Raw genomic sequence first — 23,837 nt, 5'->3', positions numbered from 1 at the left:
CCCAGTGTTCTATCTAGATTTGTTATATACATGCCTCACCTTGTCACAGCAAATACTTTCTGCAATTTGGATATCACCCATTTATAAAATAATGTGGTAAACAGCAGTCAAGAGAGCTTTTTAGAGGTGAAAGGATTTTTTGTGGAAAATGAATGGATATTGGTTTGCAGAACCTTAGACTCTAGAGCTTTAATAAAGCTGTGCTCACAAACCTACAGTTTTGTTCTGAATCTTCCAGTAGCAAAGCATATTTGTGTTCCCTCCTCCTTGTTTGACACAGGGCCTAGCAGTTTACCTCAGTTGACAGTAACATTACTTATGTCTGCCTAAAAGTCAGTTGACTGGGCAGCTAATGGATAACAGAAGGATCTGTTTCAAGTTCTACTTTTACAATTGATACTGTGATTATTTAAAATGCCCTAATAATGAAAAACAAGGCAGCTAGAGAAATTTTCTGTGTTTAAACAGGCTGCAGTATCAGGCTCCATCCCACACACTTTCCCTTTCAATAGTTGGATATACCGACATCCATCTTTCTTCTAATGGACTTTTAATGCCCTCCTGCTTTTACCTGTGCTATTGATCTACAGGTGGCAGGGATTACATGTAAGTGCAGTATATTTGCCTGCTGTTACCTTAATGTCCCTTTTTATTTTTGCTTTCTTGGTGTACCTGTGTGCTGGGAACACCAGCAGAAAACCATGCCTTTCTTTGGCATTCTGAACCCTTTGAGCCATTTTTCTTTGCAGTGGGTTTTTGCTTAAGTGTTTGCTGATTCTCAGGAGTGCTGCCGAAAGGGGATAGTTTATGTGCGCTTTGAATTCCTCAGCTGACCCGTCAAGGACTGCTATCGCTCAACCTTTCCTGTGCGACTGTTTGCAGCCCAAGTGAACAGAATAGGTAGTCAGTGGGAATGATTTTGTATTGGTTGGTAAATACATAATTTTCAACCGTGTGTGCTGCTGTGCCAAGTTTAGGAGCAGGGCTTTGTTTTCAGAGGAGAAACAATAGGCAGGTTTGTAGGGTATTAGACTTACCTTTGCTAGCTGCCCTTCCCATCTTGTTTCCAGGTACCGTATTTTTCTGTATATTAGATGCCCCCACGTATAAGACGCCCGCCGTTTTTCTAACCCCAAATTAAGAAATCTAAGTGGGGCTTAGCAAGTGTAGGGGGGAAGGGATCAAAGCACTGCAAGATCGCTTTGATCCCTGCTTTCCCCTCCACTTGTGCCTGTTCTCTCCTCAGCTTACTTCCATGTATAAAACAACCCCCAATTTTTAGTCTAAAAGGTTTTATACAAAAGTATAGTCTTATACACAGAAAAATATGTTTTTTTAAAAGAACGTAAGCACGAATTCAGACACATGGTGTGAACATTTGCATCTAGGGGGATTTTTGAACCTTGGATTTAGTACATTCTGGGCGATAGGTCCCAGTAATCCATGTAGAGCTATTTCTCAGGATTTAAAAAACTGAATACAAAAACCAAAACTTCCATGATAATTCTGGTTAGAATTGGCAAGTTATTACTCTAGACCAGGGATGTGAATCCTTGCTTGTCACAATATTATTCTTTTTGCTTTATTTAAGTTATTTTTTGTGGTATTCTGAAGAACAAGAATGCAAATATGTGGGTTTTCTTGCAAAATAAATAAAATTGCATAAATAATGCTTTAGCATGAATAACTCAAAAGTAACAGTGGTTGCTGCTTTGTTCCATTTGTTACTCAGATCTTTTAGGGATTAGAGCAAGGCAACCTCAGGGGACTTGGGAGCCAAATATTAGACTCGTGTCTTCCATCATAGGCTCTAATTGGGCCCAGAAATTCAGTTTCTAAGCCGTGAGAACTGCTGCTTCTGGAAGCTTCCAGTAGGAAAAGGGCATTTTGGAGGTAAAAAGAAAACAGTCTCTCTCCTTTATCTTCCCTTTTTTGAACTTCAAAGGTTATGGTGTGGCCTTAAGGGGTTCCAAAAATCCCCGCACAAGTAGAATGTGGCCTCTGAGGCCATATTTACATGTTTTGTTTTTTAAAGTGTGGAACTGGCGCCCAGGGCTTAACCCAGTTGCAAAGCCCTAAAGTAGAAGTTGGATATAGCTCAGTAAGGTTTATCCAGAGATCTTATGAGTCTTTATAAAACATAGATAGGCTACTGCTAATGTACACTGTAAAATGTACCCAGTACCCAGAGTGGTGTAGTGCAGTGGTCCCCAACCTTGTGCCTCCAGATGTTCTTGGACTGCAACTCCCAGAAGGCTTCACCACCACCTCTGCTGTCCAGGATTTCTGAGAGCTGAAGTCCAAGAGCATCTGGAGGCCCAAGGTTGGGGACCACCGATATAGCAGACAAAGTGACAGATTAGAACGCTGCAGACCAGGGTTTGAATCCTTGCTCAGCCATGGAAACTCATTGGAAGAGTGGAATTGGGAAAACCACTCAAGTTATCCCACTTACCTTGAAATAATATCTATTAGGGTCTCTGCAAATCTGTTCCAATTTGACAGCTCATAACTAACTAATATATACTGTAAAGTGGGGTATGTACTGCTTATCCTGCTATGATTCCAGGAAAATGGTGGCATGGTGCTAATGAGATAATTCAAATGGATCTAAGGCTGGACTACTTGGAAGCATCCAGTAAAGCTTAAAAGAGCCAGTGAAAAATTCTTGACTTCGGGGCTATGTTGGCTTATCTCCTCCTTCCTGCTGTCTGCCCTTGTTTTTAGTTTATCCCCAAAGTCATGTCCCAGATTCCTTAAATTTTAAATCTGAATATGCAATTAATTAAAACAGAGGAGGAAGCACTTCAACACAAGTTTTTAAGGTGAACAAGGTCCTTAAGACCTACTTAATTGTGAAGTATTAGCTATATTTAGGAAGTCTGGATCTTCTGTCTTTGGAGAGTTAGAATTTGGAGACTGGCTGCTACTACGGAGTGAGGGTAGAAAGAAGGAGGAAAGGCTACAGGTTATGAACAAAGATGTTTCCTTTGCATCTCTGTGCTGCTGGAATCATGGTTGACTTTAATTCCCTTGCCAGACATTTCAGCTGGGAGCCAAGCTACATGACCAGCAAATCTCTATGATATGTCTGTTGCTAGTCTGTAACCCTTGAGATGGCAAGGAAGGACTCAATTGCTGAAGCATTTCTCAACATCCACTTAGTCACCAAATGAATGTTGAGAAACATTTAATTTTAGTGTTTCTCAATATTCATTAAAAAAACACATGGCTCCCTTGTGCACATGCAAATCTGCCACTGATGCTAATCTGAGTGTGCAAAACATTTTTATTTTTATTTATTTAATTGACATAATGGTGCATCCTTAAGCAGGTTCCCTAGCTTTTATTTGGAAGTGACATTGTCTGCAAGCAGATGCATTGTATCTTGTTGGAACCACTGATAAGAGAGATTCTGAATAACCAGGAAGAGTAGATGTGCGATTGAGTTGTGTTGTCCCTTTTGTTAATATGTTCAGGGCAGTATTTGCATCTTTTCTTTTGGGAGTGTGCATGGACTCCAGGTGCAAATTTAAATTCCTGTTACATCATGGAGGGCAACATGCAAACTCAGGGTTAAATGTTAGTTGAATGGTGTGAGATATTCTGGTACCTTCCTTCCTTTGTGTTTATGAAGAGGCATGTAAATGCATCAGGAACCAACTATGGGAAACCCCATTGAAATAATGCACAGGATTGTGAGGTCCTTTGTGCATATGCTGTTACTTTGTGCAGCCTCTTTATTTGTTTTCAACAGGATTTTCACAGTACAGTGTCCTGGTGGGTTGTGTTCCATGCATCAGGCGAGTTTTCTGTTGGATGCCCTTGATCGCACATGGCACCTACTGCATGAAACGCCTCGTCTAGTGTTAAATAGGCCCTCGTGTCTTCCATTGCCTCCCGGAGTTTGGTCAAATTCATGTTGGTCACTTCGATGACACTGTCCAACCATCTCGTCCTCTGTCGTCCCCTTCTCCTCTTGCCTTCACACTTTCCCAACATCAGGGGTTTTTCCAGGGAGTCTTCTCTTCTCGTGAGATGGCCAAAGTATTGAAGCCTCAGCTTCAGGATCTGTCCTTCCAGTGAGCGCTCAGGGTTGATTTCCTTTAGAATTGATAGGTTTGTTCTCTTCGCACTCCAGCACCACAATTCAGAAGCATCAATTCTTTGGCAGTCAGCCTTCTTTATGGTCCAGCTCTCACTTCCATACATCACTACAGGAAAAACCATAGCTTTGACTATGTGGATCTTTGTTGGTAAGGTGATGTGTCTGCTTTTTAAGATGCTGTCTAGGTTTGTCATCACTTTCCTTCTAAGAGGCAGGTGTCTTTTGATTTCATGGCTGCTGTCACCATCTGCAATGATCATGGAACCCAAGAAAGTAAAATCTGTCACTGCCTCCATATCTTCCCCTTCTATTTGCCAGGAGGTGATGGGACCAGTGGCCATGATCTTAGTTTTTTTGATGTTGAGCTTCAGACTGTTTTTGCGCTCTCTTCTTTCATCCTCATTACAAGGTTCCTTAATTCCTCCTCACTTTCTGCCATCAGTTTTGAACCAATCAGTTGTTCCATATCCAGTTCTAACCGTTGCTTCCTGTCCCACATATAGATTTCTCAGGAGACAGATAAGGTGGTCAGGCACTCCCATTTCTTTAAGAACTTGCCATAGTTTGCTGTGGTCCACACAGTCAAAGGCTTCTGCGTAGTCAGTGAAGCAAAAAATTAGATATTTTTCTGGAACTCTCTGGCTTTCTCCATAATCCAGTGCATGTTATCAATTTGGCCTCTAGTTCCTCTGCCCCTTCAAAATCCAGCTTGTACTTCTGGAAGTTCCCGGTCTACATACTGCTGAAGCCTACCTTGTACGATTTTGAGCATAACCCAATGGGAAGTACACCCATAATATATTGTTTGTACAGCTAATCTGCTCCCTGTACCTTTGTTGGGCCAACTTCAAACCTACAGAATAAACCAAACATCAGTATTAATGTAAAAAGAAATGCTAGCATAATAAAACATAACAACATACATAAAACCTGTAGTTGTTATGCCAGAGAGAAAGTTCAGGTTGATCCTTTGAGGTATATTTCAATTCTTTTTGCTATGGCTTCCTTGGGTAAGTCATAATTTTTGGGCTAACAGAACCGTTGCCAGCCTCCATGGTTTCTTAACATGTAGCTGTTTTGCATGTTTGTTTTCTGGATGACATGGACAAATGATGCTTTAAGTAACTATGATCTCTTTCTTGTTGGGTTGTGCAACTTTGTGTGCAACAGATGACATCTGTGAAGATTTCTTAACTCACAGAGATTTGCATACCTGCACAACAGGATTTCAGCCTCTCTCTCTCTCTGTGTATTTGTAAAATAGACATTTGAACATTGTAAAACATAATTTAGTTCTAAAGCATGCCTTTCAAACTCAATAATTTATTTCATTTGTCACTTAGTTTTAATATTCTATTTCTTTTTTTCTCCTGTACTCTCAAGGGCTTCTTCGGATATTAGACAGTAGTGAGTTTGGGTTTGACACCAAATGTATAATTGGCTGGAAGCCATTGTCAGTTCTGAATTTTGGACTAAATTACCTGCATGAGTCACATAGTATTTACATATCTGCTTCAAAATGTCAGGCAATGTTCCAGTAGTATCTTAAAGAATTTTTTAAAATGTATTGTATGAAGTTGGTCTAATAGTGCTTGATGTTGCTTGCTGCAGATAAACAAAAGTTTTTTTAAAAAAAAAAATTAGCTGTTTTTGTTCTTTAGAGCAGTGGTCCCCAATCTTGGGCCTCCAGATGTTCTTGGACTTCAACTCTTAGAAATCCTGGCCAGCAGAGGTGGTAGTGAAGGCTTCTGGGAGTTGTAGTCCAAGAACATCTGGAGACCCAAGGTTGGGGACCACTGCTTTAGAACACTGGTTCTTAACCTTGGGTTAATCAGGAGTTTTGGACTGCAACTCCCAGAAGCCTTCACCACCAGCTGTCCTGACTGGGGTTTCTGAGAGTTGTAGTTCAAAAGCATCCAAGTAACAAAGGTTAAGAACCACTGCTTTAGAAGATAGCTGGCCAGATAGCTCAGTGGTTTGGATATTTGACTGTGGAGCCACAGGGTGAGAGTTCAATTCTTCACTGTGCCTCCTGGGAGTAGAGCCAGCCTGTGTGGCCTTGGGCAACCTGTACAGTCCCAGAAGAAAGGAATGGTAAACCACGTCTGGGTATTCTGTACGTGAAAAACCTTGAAAAGGGTGGTCATAAGTCAGAATTGACTTGCTGGCATGTGGTTATTATTATTTGTTAGAGGAGCCTTTCTTAATGTTAGCTCCCAGGATATTGTTGGACTATAACTGCCATTACCTCCAGTCGGCATGGCTAGAGGTGGGGTATGATGGCACAATTGTAGTACTTTTACAACCTTAATACGTTTCCCCCCTCATGCTACTTTTGTGTCCTGTTTCCAATAGGCTGCAACAAGCTGGTTTTAACATTACGTTATCTGCTTGTATTTTAGGACAACGGTAGTAGCAGCAGCTGCTTTCCTGGACGCCTTTCAGAAAGTGGCTGACATGGCGACCAACACGCGTGGTAAGCAGATGTGTCAGTTTTTAATTCAACAGAAGGTGCCGTGTGTGTATGTGGTTTGTGACATTTGTGAGAGCTTGTCTCTCTTCCCGTCTTTGGAAATCTTGGCACTACTGCCAACAGGCAGATCTGTTAGACATCTGCGGAATATCCCCCCCCCACCCGAAAGTGTGAATGTGTGCTACATTAACCAAAAACAAAAATAATACATGGTGGCTTAGAAAAATTCAAAAAGCCAGAAACCTGTCATTGGAGCTTGATTGGTGTAAATAACAGGCATGCTGCTTCATTTACCATCTGAAGGACATCGCGGTTTAAAACAAAACAACAAAAAAAGGTTTTTTAAAACATTTATTTAGTGGAGGATTTATTGAAATACACTGGCGAATGTTATGAGTGTAGAATACAAATATGTTTTCCTGCTTCACAAATAAGCCCACAGTTTATTCACTTGCCTGTCCTTGTCACATCTAGTGCCATGTTGACAGCCTGGAGGAAGGCAGAAAACTCATTTCTAGTTTACAAATGCTTCTTCCTTGGTTGCCTGGAGGTAATTATTTACTCACCACAGGTGAGCACCTATTTACCAGCCTGTGTTTCTTTTTTTGGCAGGCTGGCCAACAGATAATTAAATTCTCTCCTGACCTTCACTAAGGTGATGCTGACAACATTTTAGAGCTTGTCTCTCCATATGTAAACTGAAGGTTCCACTGTATTCACCATTTGCTGTGGAGGGTTTGGTTTTTTTGCTGAATCCTATGTGGCTTTTCCATATGTTTTTTATTATGGCTAAACTGGTTTCCTTTTGTGTGAGAGGTGGGTGTGTTCCTTTTTGGGGGACACCAGGGAAAGGCCACAAATAGTCATTTGAGAAAAACCATAATATGTAGTGTTTGCTTTTATATTTTGGACACATTCGGGACCTGTGTGCATATGCCACACATAATTAGAAGGAAGGTTACTTCTTGCTATTTTAGTTTTCCTTCTGCTATGATTCTGCTGAGTGACCTTTCTCTATGCCCTTCTGGGTGTGACTGCAGAAGAGCAGGATGTAGTGGTCAATTTTGCTTGCTGCCTTCTACGGAGTCCCTCAAAGATTTAGGGTGTGGGTGTGCATTAAGTCTCAACCTTAGAAGCAGATACTTTGGGGGGGGCGTAGCTCTCAGGCTCCCCTTGCTACTGACCAAGCTGGTTGAGGGATTTGTGAGAGCTATAAGCTCATAACAAACTTCTCCCAGCTCTGATTGAGGCATATTGTGCAAGAACTTGTGTATTTCCTCTGCATTAGCCACGGCGGGGGAAATAACCAATCTGTGGGCCAAAACAGGGAATCACAGAAGTTTTAGCTCAGCAATGTGAAGCTTTGCTGCCTGTGTTTCTTCTTTAATTGAAAAGAGGGAAAGAAAGGTCTTTATTGGTATTTCTACCTGAGATTTGCTTTTAATCTACAAAGGTCAGAGATTGAACTGATCACAGTCTGAATGCAAAGGTATTTGCATTGATATGGGCCTCTTTTGGTCCACGTTTAGAAATTTGGCTTATTCCATTTTTCGAGTATCATCGGGGAGAGGGGTTGTTTTGTGTCTTGTTCCATCTTCCATTCTTTGGCTTTTGACACTTCCGCACCAGCAGTTAAGTCCTCCTCGTCCACCACTGGGACTCCCTTATTGATTGCGAACAGTTGTGCCATGATGTTCTAACCCAGTGGTACCAACCTTGCATCCACATATGTTATCGGTCCGCAACTTCCAGAAATTCTGAGCCTGCATGGCTGTAGTGAAAGCTTCTGGGAGTTTTAGTCAAGGAACATCTGGGGACCCAAGGTTGGGAACCACTGTTCTAAGCCTTCAGTTAAACTGACTGTTTGCCCAGAAGGCTCTCTGACTCTTAGATCTGATCAGCATCAGGCTGCGCCTCTGATGGGGACATGAAACGAAAGACAGGCCTCTTCTACCTTTAGTAGTTCTGTGGAACAGGAAATGTCGCCAGGTGTAGCTTACCACCTGTTCTTTCTGTTATCATGGCCTGGCCCTTTCCATCACAATAGGTAGCAAAGGAACCCTGCCGAAAGATCCATGTAACTCCGGAGTTTGTGTTTATTCTTCTTGTATTGTCTAGCTTTAAACCAAAATGCTGATTTGGGTATCTAATGCAAAAAATAAATAAATAAAAATACTGTACATAAAAGAAGACCTCTTTAATACTAGCAGATTTTATTTTTGAACCTAATACTGTACTGTAGAAAGCTCATGGGTAAACTAAATCAGGGCGGTCTCGTGTTTTACTGGAAGTTGCATTTTGTTTTAAGTGCCTCGCTGTTCTAGCTGAGAGAAGCGTTTTTATCCTTGTCAGTCAGCAGTAGCCCTCGTGAGCTACTCGTGAACCTTCCTTTTATCAGCACTCCACTTTGCGAGAAAAAACTGCTTTGTGTATAATACTTCCGTGTACACATACTCCATTATTTAAAAAGTAACACTTCTAAAGGGAAAGCTGGGGTTTTCTCCAATATTTCTTGGATCTCTTTCCTCACTTCTCTTTTCCTCCCACGTCCCCTTCAGATTGATAATAAAAGCAGGAATCTGTGTTGTAGAAACTCCAGTTTCCTAGGCTAAGAATAAGCAGTTTTATTCACAGAATTTATTACATGAATCTTACTTTTTTTTCATATTATCCAAGCTGTTCCGTTTCTGGAGCTTGCATCTAGAAACGTCAGCACCTTTGTTTGTAAATACTGGCAGAGGGTGGGTGTAGCCTTCCAGTCTCAGCATGACCCTGCTGAAATTTGAGTTGCAGTGGCTGTTCTGTCGAGGCCTGTATAATAGATCAGAGCTACACTGTGAATGATAATTGCGTGGCTATGTTGTAATATCAAACAAGGAATCGGATTCATAGCTTGCTTTGTTGAATAGATCCCTGACAAGCAATGCCAGTTTTAGAATTAGGATTACATGGGGTGGCCCACTAAGGTGTTCGAAGAGAGTCCTGAGCATCCAAAATGTTGTAATGGCTTCAGTTGAAACATTGTGCCCCAGATGCCTCAAGGAGGCAGAATTCTTCAATTTAATGAATAGCCCGATATATATATTTAATGAATAGCCCAATATTTATATATATATATATAAGTAACCGGTCATTTCTGTTTCAACATATATACTGTATACAGTATGTTGAAACAGAAATGGATATATATATATATGTTGAAACAGAAATGACCGGTTACTTATATTTTGGGGGAAAAGGGACGGATGTTGCCTGTAGAAATTTGGGCTAGTGGGGGGTGGTAAATAGGGGAGGTGCTGCTCCTATATCCTTTGCACCTCCCCATACCACAGAAACAGTATATGGGGGGGGGGGTTGTGGACCTTGGATTTGCCAGTGACCCACATTGGTCCATGGTGATGGAGGATCTGGTCCATTTCTGCATAGCATCCTCTGTGTCACCTCTCTGTAAAAGCAGATGCCAACTTGAGAGTTCTCAGATGATACTGCTGCAAGATTGATTTTTCAGGTTTGGGGTGTTGCAAATGATTGCATTAAATAAGCTTACAAGTATAACTGGAAGGTGTGAATCCATATTTTGCATCTGGGGCACGAGGGAGCCAAACGGATACGGGCAGAGAGACTTAAAACGGTGGCAGTTATGACGTTTATACCACATAAAAAGGAATCGGCCTCGTAAAGGGGTTATGCAAATGAAGTGAAATCCATGCAGCAGGAAAATGAAAACAATGAGGAAGATTAAAAAGAAGTGAGAGTACTTCTGTGCCCTTCTCCTCCTCCTCATTTTTATTAAAGTTGATGAACTGACTCAGGAAATCAAGAGATCTTTATTTCTAGTTCAGCTGAGGTGGCTGTTGTGATTTAATCTTGGGAATCTTGGATGGCAATCTGGGAAATCAAGATTCTAGTCCCAGCTGAGCCCTGTCTACCAAGCGTTGCTTATCAGAGAAGATGAAAATCATGCCTCAGTTGTGAACCTGAAAGGTTGACCTTGAATTTTATCTACCAGTTGAACTAAATACTACTCGAAGTTCAGTTTGTTGCACATTGCAAGTACTACTCAACTGGAAGAATTGTATCATTCAGAGGTCATCTGCTTGCAAGCGACTAGATGCTCTTGTTGAAGGTTAAGAAAGCGACTACATACTTCCTTTGTCTATAAAATGTCCACTTCTTCCCCCCCTTCTTTAAGGGGCTTTTAAAATTTTAGTCTGAGTTGAGGGTGTATGGAGTTCAAGAATGAAGTAAAATCAAGACACTCCGTTTTAATCCTCCGTTCACAAAGACAAATTGAGAAACTGAATTTTGTAACTTACCTTTTTTGTTCTTGCCTAAAAGATATGTATATTAAGGTTAATTAGTGTGGGAGGAAGCAGTCAAACTGGCACAGCATTCTCTCCCTCTGTGTGTGTGTGTGTGTGTGTGTGTGTGTGTGTGTGTTTAGATTGGGACAAGAGCTAGCTGGGAGTTAATATAGTCCCAATTAGAGCTGCACTGGTCTTCTTTTGCTTTGGGGATATTTCCAGCTTGATAGATAAAATAATCACTATGGTAACCAACATTGCTCCTTTTATCTGCGGGCCTTTTAAAATACAAGATATAAACTGCACCTGAGCTTTCTCCCCCCACCCCCTTTTTTTAATGTTCTAGCATTCTTCGAAATGCAGTTTTGTGTGACAGCAGATATATTTTATTATGGAAAGGGACCGAAATGTATGTTTTAAAAATAGACTACCCTTTATATTAAGGCGACAGGGATAAAGCATAGGCTCAAATCATTTCTCTTATGTATTATGGGATGTGCAAGTTTGAAACTATTATTGTTACAGAGCCACCTAATAAATAGCAAGAAGAACTGTCGATCTGTTAGTTTGTGCTGTCTGTTATGTGGGGGAGGTTTGAAGCCTTTAATGTTTTGGACTGCAGGTCCCAGAATTCCATGCTGGCTGAGGGATTCTGGGAGTAATCGGCTGAAAAGTATAGCTTCCATCCTCGGACAGTGTCACCCTGGTGATACACTGCTGACAGATCTTTTGCCTCATCTGCTACCTGATCTCCTTTTTAAATTTGCATTTGTCTGGAGCTGAACCTGGGCTCCTTTATAGGCAAAATGTGGACTATTTCACTGAATAAAAATCCCTACCCCAATTCAATCCACCCAGATTTTCTCTGTTTTCTCTCACCACTGTAAATCCTGCATTAGGTGTACACTCTTTCATGCAGGCTTTTGAAGCAGTTATTTTTGCTATTTTCTCAGGTTGTATGGAATTATTTCATTTGCATTACATGGTGTTTTTAGTAATGGAGATTATAAGACATGACAGTTGTCAGCATTGAAAGAATAGACCATTGGCGAGGGTGGAGAAACATTCACCTCCTTGCATGTATTGGACGTTGATTCTCAGAATTCTGGCATGTAACTAATGGTAATCAGGGGTCCATAATATCTCCTCACGCTTAGGCTAGCATATAAATGGGGAAAAAGCACAGACAGAGTTCTGACTCCTTTCCTCTGAAGATGTCAGCCACAGAGACTGGTGAAATGTTAGGAAGAACAACCTTCAGAACACAGCCAAAGAGCCCAAAAAACCTACAACAACCATCAAAAACCTTATTATTTATGGAACAGAACCCCAGGCTCTGCTTGGGAAAGAAAAGCTTGCTCATACAGGTTTCTTCCATCCTAACCTTCCCTAAATGTACATTTGTATAGATCGTGTATGTATGAACCCAGAGTTGCTACTAGTTCCCATGATTGCAGTGGTTCAGAAAAGTGCACTGTTAATGTAGTCCATTTTCCGAAATTGGACATGCACTCCTTTATGATGGGGATGACTTGCATTTAGAGCATAACATCATGTGAGAAGAATGCCTAGTACAGTCAAAAATAGCTGTAGCTTTCTGCTTTCCTATCAATTTGTGTTTGAATTAGATGTGCCTTTTTGAGCGGAGGCCTTTAAGCTCCTGGGACCTTCCATGGGCAAACATTTTCAAATCATCCTCATTGTCCGTTTTATACGAGTTTTTCTCCAAAACCAACTGCTTGCTTTCATAAAATGGATCTTAAAAGAATGAAAATGGAAGTTTAAGCAGGATTAAAATCTACATTTTAGAAACTGTAACAATTCTTAGTTATTTCACATGTCTGTGTTCTTCACTTTAGTGTAAAAGATGAGAGGATAAATTCCTAATCTTTAAAGTCCATAATATTTTCTTCAGCAGAAAGCAGATCATCTTTAGTTTCACGCCTACTTCGGTGTCCGTTTTTGATGTGAGGAGCCACATAGTCTGTGTCATGGTGACCGTAGTGGGGAAACCAAACATGAGAGGTTTTTCTTTTCATGAATTTGACTCACCAGGTGGCAACAATTGTGAAAGATGTGCTTTGTTCGCTGTTTACTGATAGCTGCTAATCAATATTTGTTCTAATTTTCTTTATTTGCATCAAGGTACCAGCAAAAATGCTGAAGGGTTGAAAGAACTCCCAAGCTTATTACCATAGAATATAGATCTTTTTGTATTCATTCAGCCATCTCCACGCAAAAATTGGAGGTTGTTCATGACTTTGTGTACCTTGGCTCAACGATCTCTGACACACTCTCTCTAGATGTCGAGCTGGATAAACGCATTGGCAAAGCAGCTACCATGTTCTCTAGACTCACAAAGAGAGTATGGCTCAATAAGAAGCTGACGGCATATACCGAGATCCAGGTCTATGGAGCCTGTGTCCTGAGCACACTTCTGTACTGCAGCGAGTCCTGGACCCTTTGTGCATGGCAGGAGAGGAAGCTGAACACGTTCCATATGCGTTGTCTCTGACACATTTTTGGTATCACCTGGCAGGATAAAGTTCCAAATAGAGTAGTTCTAGAATGAGCTGGAATTTTACCATGTATACATTACTGAAACAGCGACATCTACGTTGGCTCGGGCATGTCGTGAGAATGGCTGACGGTCGGATTCCAATGGATCTCCTGTATGGAGAATTAGTGCAGGGAAATCGCCCCAGAGGGACACCACAGCTGCGATACAAGGATATCTGCAAGTGGGATCTGAAGGCCTTCGGAATGGACCTTGACAGATGGGAAACCTTGACATCTGAGCATTCAGCCTGGAGGCAGGCAGTGCATCATGACCTCTCCCAATTTGAAGAGACCTTTGTCCAGCAGGCTGAGGCAAAGAGGCAGACCTGAAACCAGCAAAATCAGGGAACTAGACAGGGGACAGATTGTACTTATCTTCAGTGTGGAATGAACTGTCACTCTCGAATTATCCTCCTCAGCCACACTGGATGCTGTTCCAAGTCCTCCATACAGAGCATGTTACCGTAGTCTCTTGAGACTGAAGGATGCCTAAACTCAGCCATTTCATTTATATCTTGCCTCCCCCCCATAAAGGAACCTAAGGCAATTTACAATATATTTCAAGATGAGTATTAACTTGAAAGAGACAGTAGTTGGCAGTCAGCATGATATAGGTAAGGTGCCATCCTGATGCATTATTATGCCTCTCCTGCTTCCATTGCTGCTGCTGCGTTATATCAAGGAGACTTGAGCTGCCAGAAGCCTCCAGGTATGGCAGTTCTCCTCTAGAGGTCACTTCTTATTTTGGAAACCAAGCACCCTGTCACAATTCGGGCAAAGGTTTGTGGGGTCAGAAACGGGCTTTCAGACTTGTTCAAGTTGGTCGCTCTATCAGCTTGTTAAGGTGGGCAGGAGACCTTGTGAGACATTCATGTGGCTCAGAGGACAACATTCAGGTTGTTGAAGAAAGAATCAATTCATTCTGAGATAGAAGCATGAAATGGTGCAAGAAACAATATTTGGGAACAATATTTACATAGGATTGTAATCAAGGCACTAGTTGGATGATAGAGATAAATGGAAGGAAGAAGCAAGTCAAAAAGACAATTAATTTTGAGAATCAGCAGGGAAAGCCTATATAGCCTTTTAGACGCGGAGACTTCGGTTACATGTGAAGTATCTGTGTTGTTGGCTAACTTTTAATTTCCATTGGTCTCTTAAGAATGTTTTTCAGCTTTATGGATGGAACAGGAAGTGTAAGTGCTATGCGCTTCCTGTTACTCACGCCTCTCTCTATTGTCTGAAACATAACTTCTGCATCTTCTCCGCCACTGAGGAGAACTCTTGGTTAAAACTATCCTCGATTTCATCTCAGATAAATTTATGTCCTGTTCCCATTGTTGGCTGTTTTCATTTATCATCTTTTAAAAATATGATAATATATTGAACATGTGCCTTTGTGGTATTCATTTTCCTGCTCAGCGTAGGCAGTGTCCTAGTTTTTTCAGTTGGTATCTTGAAGAGACTTTAATCGAAAGAAGCCCACCTAATTCACAGTCTGATCTCTGTGATCTCCTCACATCTCCATTTCTTTTTGGCACACTGTACCACTTTTATTGATCCCAACAAGGATACAGTATTGGACATTTAGTATTAACTTTAGAAACAGATGAGCTCTGAGCCCCAATTTATGAGGAAACAGTATGAATGTAAGGAAGAAAAGCAAAGGCTAATATTGGACAGCAAAGGATGCCATAAAATGGAAGTGCAGAGAATGCTGGACCAATTTCCATTTTTGAAAAATCATTTTGCAGTAATGCAAGCTCATGTGAGATGATTTCATAATATAACCTTTGGTTCAGGATGCAAATTTGTCTACTAGAGTTTGGTTTGACCAGTAAGCACTGTGTATTCCTCTCTCTCTCTCTCTCTCCCTCTCTGAAAAGCAAGGTCAAGGACACATGGAACTGTGAGATTAGTGTAGGTTTGGAGAGCCTCATTTTGCGCTTTGCACATTAAAACAGCTCTGTTTAATCCTTAAACACAATGGCCGGTGGCAGTTGCGTTCTTGTGTAGGCATTTCCCTCGTCTTGTGACAGTGTCTTCCTCCCTGAGCAATTCCTGAGCTTTATTTCAGTTATCCCTGGAGGATGAAGCTCTTCCACGTGCTTCCATTATTGTTACATTCTCCGTCTCATTAAGAGAGTTTTGCTCCCTGTTGTGTAAGCTGCATGCAAGCAAGCGAACTTTGAGAGTTGTTTTTCCATGATTGTGTCTGCCCCTTTTTTGATACCCATGGTCTGACTGTATCATACAGTCTTCTTTAAAAGAAACTGAATTCTTTTCTCTTCACCAGATTTTTGGGTACAGCCAGCTCAGTTGTATGTCCCATTGTTGCACTCCATTCAAACTGTCATAACAAAGTTTTTCTCAAGCACTTAAGCTTTTTATGTTTTGTGGGTTTTATGCTCTATGTTCCTGTAATACCTGTACTGTCATAACATGCACTCTTTCAAAAGGGAAAAATCTGTTGAATGTCAGATAGCTCTAGACATTCTGCATTGACTGTGTGTAAGACAAGTAGCTTTTTGTTCATGCATTTCCCCCTGCCTTATCTTCCCCTGTGTCAGAAGACAGGCCTTAATAAAAACAATGGTGGTATTTCCAAAGAATTTTGGCCTCATTATTTGATTATCTTTGAAATGGAGGGTTGCTAGGGACTTACTGATGTCCGTGTTGGTTGGTGATGCTTCGAATTTATAGGTGATTGTGTTCTTAAACATTAAGGCTGATTACTTTTTAAAATTATTTTGTACAGCGATTTGGTAAGGTGGGTGATTATTGTTTGAGTGTTGCAAGAAAAGGATTAGAGGGTGATGGTGCAGAACCCAGGTATTTTTGTAAGAGCTCTGTATTAAACTAATGCTTTGACATACCATCTTGTGCTTAATGCCTTAAATTTCTGCTTTGGTTTGGAGAAACATTTAGCACTAGCCGTCCTCCACCAGAACTACGAGATACCCATATTGAAGACTTTATGCAATTGAGATGACATGTGTTAAGACCAATACAAATAATGCACCCTTCTGCACAGAGTACCTAGCAGTGTGTTTTGAGGCATTCTCTTGGAAAATAGCATTAATTGGCTTCTACTGAATTTATGGTTTGTGATTTGTACTTGTTGATGGGAAAGCATTGGTCTGTATAAGTTTGTTTAGTGTACTAATAACACCTGCAGTGGTTGAGATCTGAGCAGTATTATCACTACATGCATGGCTTATCTGTTGTTTACAGCACTAGCACTTGAGAATGGGTGCCAACGGTAAGTTGAATATTTGCCTTAAATCACAGTGTTGTTGTTTTTTAACTGCTAACAAAATAAGGATGTCAGGTAGAGGGGTTCTAGACTAGCCTCCTCTCTTATATGGTAGTTTATATGTACGAAGATCTTTTTCCTTCTGAAATCGAAATTGGTGCATTGAAGCAACAGATGCATCCTACAAATCTGCTAATCTTTTATTTAGGTTAACAGCAAGGTCATCGTTGCTGAGTTCCCCTTTTATGCAGATTGGATCCAAGTTGGAATGCATGATTTAATTTAAAAAAAACCATTTTTAAAAGAAATGCTATCTTCTGTTAATGCTGATTGATCAGTGCATGCTTTCAGCTGACTGGCCACACCCTTTAAAAAAAAACGGAAAGGAAAAGAAAAGGGCATTAATCTTCAGCCAGTTGGCATCTCCTTGGGTATCTGGCAACGTGAAGGGCAGACAGCATCTTTTTGCAGTGCTGGTGTTTGGAATGGTTTCACTTTGCTCATCTCACAGCATTTACTTCCATGCAAAATTGAAAAATTTGCATTATTGCCTGCTGTGAGTGCCAGGGCTTAGGGACTGGTTACTATAGAAACGAATATTGAGAAGTAGACTGGGAGTTTGGTATTGGAGCTGTCTTAGCTTATTTCACAGTATGGCTCAAACCAAAATGCAAGCAGTCCCTCCCCTTCTGTTGCCTCCAAGAAGCAAACACAACGTGATTTTTTGCTGCAGAGCGGCTGTGCAGAGACAGATCTCTGCTCGGGCAGCAATGAAGTGGCATGTGATCTTCCAGGTGCACATTTTCAGGATGAAGCAGGTTGATGCAAATGGATGAAAGCATGCCTTTTGAAATCTCTTTGGCTGATCTTGAATTGAAATTCAAGTCAAGTGATTTGGGGGGGGGAATGTCGGTCCCCTTCCCTTCCCTTACGACAGCACAAAAGGACAACAGATGGATTGCAAAGGCAGTATTCCCAGTTGGCGAAGAGGCTCAGGTTCCCTCTTGTTTCACACTCTCCATAGCGTTGCTGCTTGAGTTCCAGTCAGAGACACACAAACACCCCCCCCCCCCAAATTCTTCCCAGTCTGTAGTCTCAATAAACAGTGCAGGGAATGTGTGTGAGAGAGATTGGAATAAAGTGTCAGCTTCCCTTCTAAAAAAGGAAGTAATATTTGACCCAGACAGTGTTGTCATTGATATCTGTATTAGCTATCTCACTTATCTTGTGTGTCTCAGAATAGCATACAAAGGCAGTGTCTAGTCTCTGCTTAGCATAGAGGTACTGAAATGAGTACTACTGCAGCTCGGTCTCTTGTATTCCAAAGGTTATTTTTGCATAACTCGACTCGCTTCAAGCCGTGGTGGATTATGCTCTAAATTATTTATAATTCATTCATAAAGGTGCGGTTGCTGTGCAAATGAATGAAGCTTTCATTTAGTTGAAGCTGCCCTTTTTGAACATTTAATTCTTTTAAGTGGAGGCTCAATTGATTTGCCCAAATTGGTTACGAGAGTGAGAAATCCTATTTCTGTTCACGGATTTGCATTTTGATGTGGGCGGGCCTTGTTCGTGAGTGGCAGGTGAAACCCCCCCGCACTGATTTCTAGAGGTAAAAAGTTCATGCATTCACCATCCCTGGTTGCTCCTGTTCAGCTGGTTAGTAACCTACTTATGAGAATCAGTGTGTGGCATAGGAGTCTGTCTTTATTTTTCAGATGGATGATTACTATGACTGTAACCTAAAAGGAAATAGGGAAGGTGGCATCTTAGTGGAGTGAATTCTGCCTGGTGTTACAGACCTACTGAACGTGGTTTGTTTTGACTTACGCGACTAGATATTCTTGAACTCTTCCCATTGCAGAAGATTTTGAGGCATTTTCTGGCTAGGCATGCAGGAAAGGAAAATGGGTGACACATACCGTATTTTTCCATGTATAGGACTATACTTTTGTCTAAAATCTTATACATGGAAGTAAGCTGAGGAGAGAACAAACACAAGCGGAGGGGACAGCAGGTATCAAAGTGATCCTGCAGTGCTTTGATCCCTTCCCCCCTACACTTGCTAAGCCCCACTTTGATTTCTTAATTTGGGGTTAGAAAATTGGGGGGGTCTTATACATGGGGGCATCTTATACACAGAAAAATACGGTACTTCTTCGATTGTGAGAAAGGAGGAATAGAAGAAGAAAGGCTCACCATTCCCCTCCACGCTTCTTTCCAAGCTTTCACATCTTTAGTTCTGAAGTGCAAAGCTAGTTCATTTACTGATTCAGTTCAAATCCCCTCTAAAACGGTACACAGAGATAGTCAGCTAACGCTGGAGGTTGAAACTTGGGTGAGGTGACAGCACCTGGCTGCATTGCTGTGACAGGAGGCATTCTCCAGCCTGAGTCCTCTTTAGGCAAGGCTAATGTCCAAAACTGGCTAGATAGCTCAGCAATTTAGGTCGGGATTTCGATTCCCCTTCTGTGCCTCTTGTGAGAAGAACCAACCTGTGCAGTTATGGGTAAGCTGCCCAATAAGCTACTACAGTGGTGCCTCGCAAGACGAATGTAATTCGTTCTGCGGTTAATGTTGTCTTGCGAAAAATTTGTCTTGCGAAACGCATTTTCCCATAGGAATGCATTGAAATCTAATTAATGCGTTCCTATGGGCAAAAAAAAAAATCAGAACAAAGTCACATTTGGTTTACAAAGGGTTTATTAAGTGCTCTTTAAAGCCATACATATTGTGCAGATGATTTAAAAAATTTCAATCAAAAAACTTTTTAAACATCATAGAAAAACATTTAAAAATCAGCAAACATGAAGCAAGAACAAAAAACGGAAAACATTCATCTTGTGAAGCACGGCCATAGGAACATTTGTCTTGCGAGTCATCAACACACACACACACACACACACACACACACACACACATACACACACACACACACACACACACACACACACACACACACACACACACACACACACACACGCACGCGTGTCTTGCGAGGCACCACTCTACTATGTATTCTCTACTTAGAAAACCCTGGGAAGGGTTGCTGTAAGTCAGAATCAACTTGATGGCACCCAGTTATTAACTATTGTTAATGTCATTTCTGCTATTAATGCTGTCATTCTTTTGCAAAACTGGGCTGGTTTGAAAAGAATTCTGTTCTACTTCTGTTTTTACACTGTGGTACATTCAGGGTGCTGTGTTTTCTGTGTCCTTTGCAAATGACTTCACAGTGCATCTTCAAGTTCTGTTCATGTGTGCCATGCTTCTATGGAGCTTTACTTCAACAGACAACACAAAAGGTTAGCATTCGGTTTTGTTGTAGTTAATATGTAGTTTTATGGGTCCTGGTTGTAAGAACCATCATTGGCAATGGGCTATAGACAGTTGTGAGTTGTGAAAATATGTACAGTATGTGTGATTGGATTCTTCACTTCTTATTTGACTGGCTTACAGATAGTCATACAAATGTATACTCTGATGTGTAGCAACCTGCTGGGCCTTCGCCATGATTCAGTGGGGAGGATGCTGAACAAATAGTGCAGAATAATTACCTTAGCATTGCAGGATAAGGAACATCCACAAGATCAGATATTCTCATTCATTTCCCATGAGCCATGTTAAGCTTGGGTCTAAATTGGAATAGTAGATCATGCTTCATAAAATAAGAAAAGACCTGTTGGATAAAACTAAAAGTGTGTCCAGCATCCTTTTCCACATGGTAGCCTCCCAGATGCCTCTGGGAAGGTCATAAGTAGAATATGAAGACAGAAGTCCTCAGCTTCTACTGTCGGCAAATGGAGACAACATCAAAGGCTACGGTGGGTCTCCTGTTTGAACCAATGGATGTGTGACACAGCTCTTGGTGTTATCTTTGTCACATGGTACTCTCATTTTCTTCCACCTTGTTTTGACTTTTACCTTCGTGCTGATAATGGGAAGAGCTGCAGTGCAGAAACACGCTCTTTAATCTGTTTTTTTAACAGGTGGCAGGGGAATGTTCTTAAATGTTTGCCAGTTGTGCCCGATACTGTGTTCATCCATCTTCTGGTCAATATATACCTTGTAACATAATTCCTTTGCAAAGCTATTAAGGTACGGAATTGTGATCTGTCCTACTTTCTACCCAATAACTATGGCTTAAGCGAAGCAGAAATGGAAGAGTGGTATTGATGTCGACTGTCAGCAGACATTATTTGCCAAATGCCCTGTAAATAAAGGATGACTTGCTTTTAAAGGAAAAGAAAGCGGTGTTGAAGGCAAAATTGCTTTGTAAAGCAGCAGCCTGCTTAGGAGTTAGAATTTCTGCCTATTACTATTTTTACTCTGGTGATGAGCCTCCTGGTTAAGTCAAGGGGAAAATCATATATTCTCTTTAGTGGTTGTGGTAACATTATGGAATTGCTGAAGGGTATGATTTGCAAGATTCCAGAACTTCAAAAGGGGCAAATATGAAATAGCTGTTGGGGCTGTAGGTTTGGTCTTCATTGCCCCCAGTTCAAACTCATTTAGTGGCCCTCTTGTGGTTATTTGAAGCAGGATGATGGTGGAAGGTAAGTCTGGATCTACCAGTAGATTTCTGGGTGATTGGGAGTATATTGGTACAGATGTTTTGACTCCCAGCTATTTATCAACAACAGCAATAAAATCAGAAGGTAACACACAACTCACATTGGGGAATAGCCAAAACACTTGGACATGTGGTTATTTCGGCAGGAATGAAGGTAGGTAAAATGAATAAAAAAGAGCATGAGGTGGGAAAGGTTGAGAAATCCATGCATCTCATGGAGCTATGTAGGCTGGAGATGCATCCTTCAGAGCCTTTTCTTTGGGATTTGTCTTAGGAATGTGTGTTGCAGCGTTCCGGTAGTCTGATACCCCTTTAACTCTCATTTTATGGGATTCTGGGATATGTAGTTTGGTCATATAAAATTTGGGTTCTCTGTAGTTCAGAGGAGTGCACTGGAACAGTGTTTCCTAATCTTTGGTCTTCCACCAGATCCTTTGGATTTTAGTTCCCAGAAGGCTTAAACATGGCAAATGAAATTCTGGAAGCGGAAGTTTCTCCATCATTTCTGGAGGCCCAGAGATTGGGGACCTCTGCACTAGAGCTAAATACTTCACCACTTTACAAATTACAAGATTCTCTAAGATGAAGCCATGGTAGTTAAATTGAACTGGTATAGCTGTGCGGGTTTAAGAGGAAGCTAAAAGTATTCTTTAATACTGCAGAGTTGTGAATGTTGTGCTTGAATCAGGCAGTGCCAGCAATATTGAAAGAAAGCTTCCTTTTTTTTGTGTTTAAATTACAAGTCAATAAGAACTTAGCTTCTTTGTTTTTAGAAGTGTAGGATCAGCCAGTTCTGTGATGCCTTCATTGGGCTTGCCAAATGTTTTTTCTCCTTGCTGGTCTGAAAAAAAGTGGCTTCTATATTTGACTGGCCAGAGGTTGGTACCATCCATCTCTCCTTCCCAGTAGCTATCCACTCTGTTTTAGTGTGGAGAATGGCAGGCTGTAGTGGTGGGAGTTGGCTGCTTTTGTTACCAGCCACACTAGGTATTGCAGCCAGCTGTCAAATGTGACATCTCCAGAGAGAGACACCAAAAGTTGAAAGGGTAAGACGTGATAGTAGAAGTGAGCTGAATGAGCTACTGGCTTTTTTTTTTTTTTTTTTGGTATCATTCTGACCTTTCTGAGGCCAAAATCCTCTTGCGTAGCTGCGCCAGAATAACAGAAAACAGTGCAACTTTGGGAGATGAATTGCCTTGAGTTAAGAAATCATTGTGTGCCCTGATTTACACAACTCCTGGCCTTGATGATAAAACACGAAAACCTAGTAAAAACAACGAAAAAGCAGGTCAGTGAGAGTGTTAGGTGTTTGGAAAATACATAGAGATGACTTTAGTTGATGTTGGATGTATCCAACACTGGGAGGTTGGTTAATCTCAGTGATGAGGCCATTCTCTCAGAGATGTAGCGCTTTTGAATTGCAACCCGGTGAGGCTTACTGTTTATGTCCTATCAAGGTGTTTCATTTTCTGGAGACCCTAATAGGATCTTTTTCCAGCTATGTGAGAGATTCAAGGAGTGGTTTGCCATTGCTGCTTCCTCAGTGAGTTTCCATGGCAGAACAGGGATTTTGAACCCAGGCTTCTTGAGTTCTAGTCCAACACTTTATCCTCTGCTCCATATTGGTTCTTGGGCCTCACTAGGCCACAGGAAAAATAAAATAAACAGAGCCCCATCCAGCATAAGGACAGAGACAGTTTTCATAGGAAACTGTTCACTTGGAGAACAATGGTCTGTATGTCAGCCTCTCCATATGTTCAGAACCCATCCTTTGTCAGCATTCAAGATCACATGGAGAGCCTTACATGGCTGAGGCTTCGTTTTTCAGATTAACGTTCTCCACATAGAGATAACAGTGGTTATAGGAGCACAGAGTTAGATTGTTCTCTCTCCTCACGTGTTATGGTTAATTTTGATGCCTAAATGCAGACCTACTGGGATATGCCACAGTTTCACTAAGCTGCCACCAACCATTCCCTATAAGAAGTCACACAGACCAGGGATGGATTTTCAACAAATAAAAGAATAAGGTTTATTTAAAACAACACACAGGGAAAATAAAATGATCAGGTGAATAAGATACAGTAACGTGGCTTAGTCTCAATCATACATACATACAGTTTGGTTCACACAGAACACTTAACTTGAAGCACAGACCCTGAACCTATCAGTTCTGGCTAACCATACAGACACCTGAACCTATCAGGTTGGTACTGACTGACACACAGTAGTACCCTGTCTGACACACAGACTCCCACTCAAGCTTCTTCTCTCAGCTTTTCCTCCAGCTTCTTCTTCTAACTTCTCCACACACGCTCCACATATATATACAGTACAGCCCCTCCTCCTGATGTCCCGCCTTCCACTCCCCATAGGATGGAACTTTCCCTCCAAACCCATGACAGACAGGTAACATCAGTGCTGTATGTAACACCTCCCCTCTTTATAAGTTGTTTTGTAGGGGGAAAGCTAAGGTGCTTTTCACAAAAAAACAACCTGGACCCAAAACAAACAAAAACAGTCATATAATAACATACAATACCATACTTACTTATACTTACACT

The 23,837-nt window shown here is 41.2% G+C and overlaps 1 protein-coding gene across 31 annotated transcripts in view; it reads left to right on the top strand.

The window, feature by feature from the left end:
- The window catches only part of MTSS1 (MTSS I-BAR domain containing 1), a 170,646-nt gene that overhangs the window by 19,890 nt on the left and 126,919 nt on the right, over positions 1-23,837 (top strand). For all 31 annotated transcript variants that reach the window (XM_072999315.2, XM_020796538.3, XM_072999309.2 and 28 more), the window contains exon 3: positions 6,511-6,584. In XM_072999315.2, coding sequence (XP_072855416.2) covers positions 6,511-6,584 — 74 coding nt within the window. The remainder of the gene's footprint in view (positions 1-6,510; positions 6,585-23,837) is intronic.

The sequence above is a fragment of the Pogona vitticeps genome, chromosome 4, assembly GCF_051106095.1.
Source record: "Pogona vitticeps strain Pit_001003342236 chromosome 4, PviZW2.1, whole genome shotgun sequence".
Classification (NCBI taxonomy): Eukaryota; Metazoa; Chordata; class Lepidosauria; order Squamata; family Agamidae; genus Pogona; species Pogona vitticeps.
The sequence above is the reverse complement of the archived record's forward strand: the minus strand, read 5'-3'. Positions and strand labels throughout refer to the sequence as shown.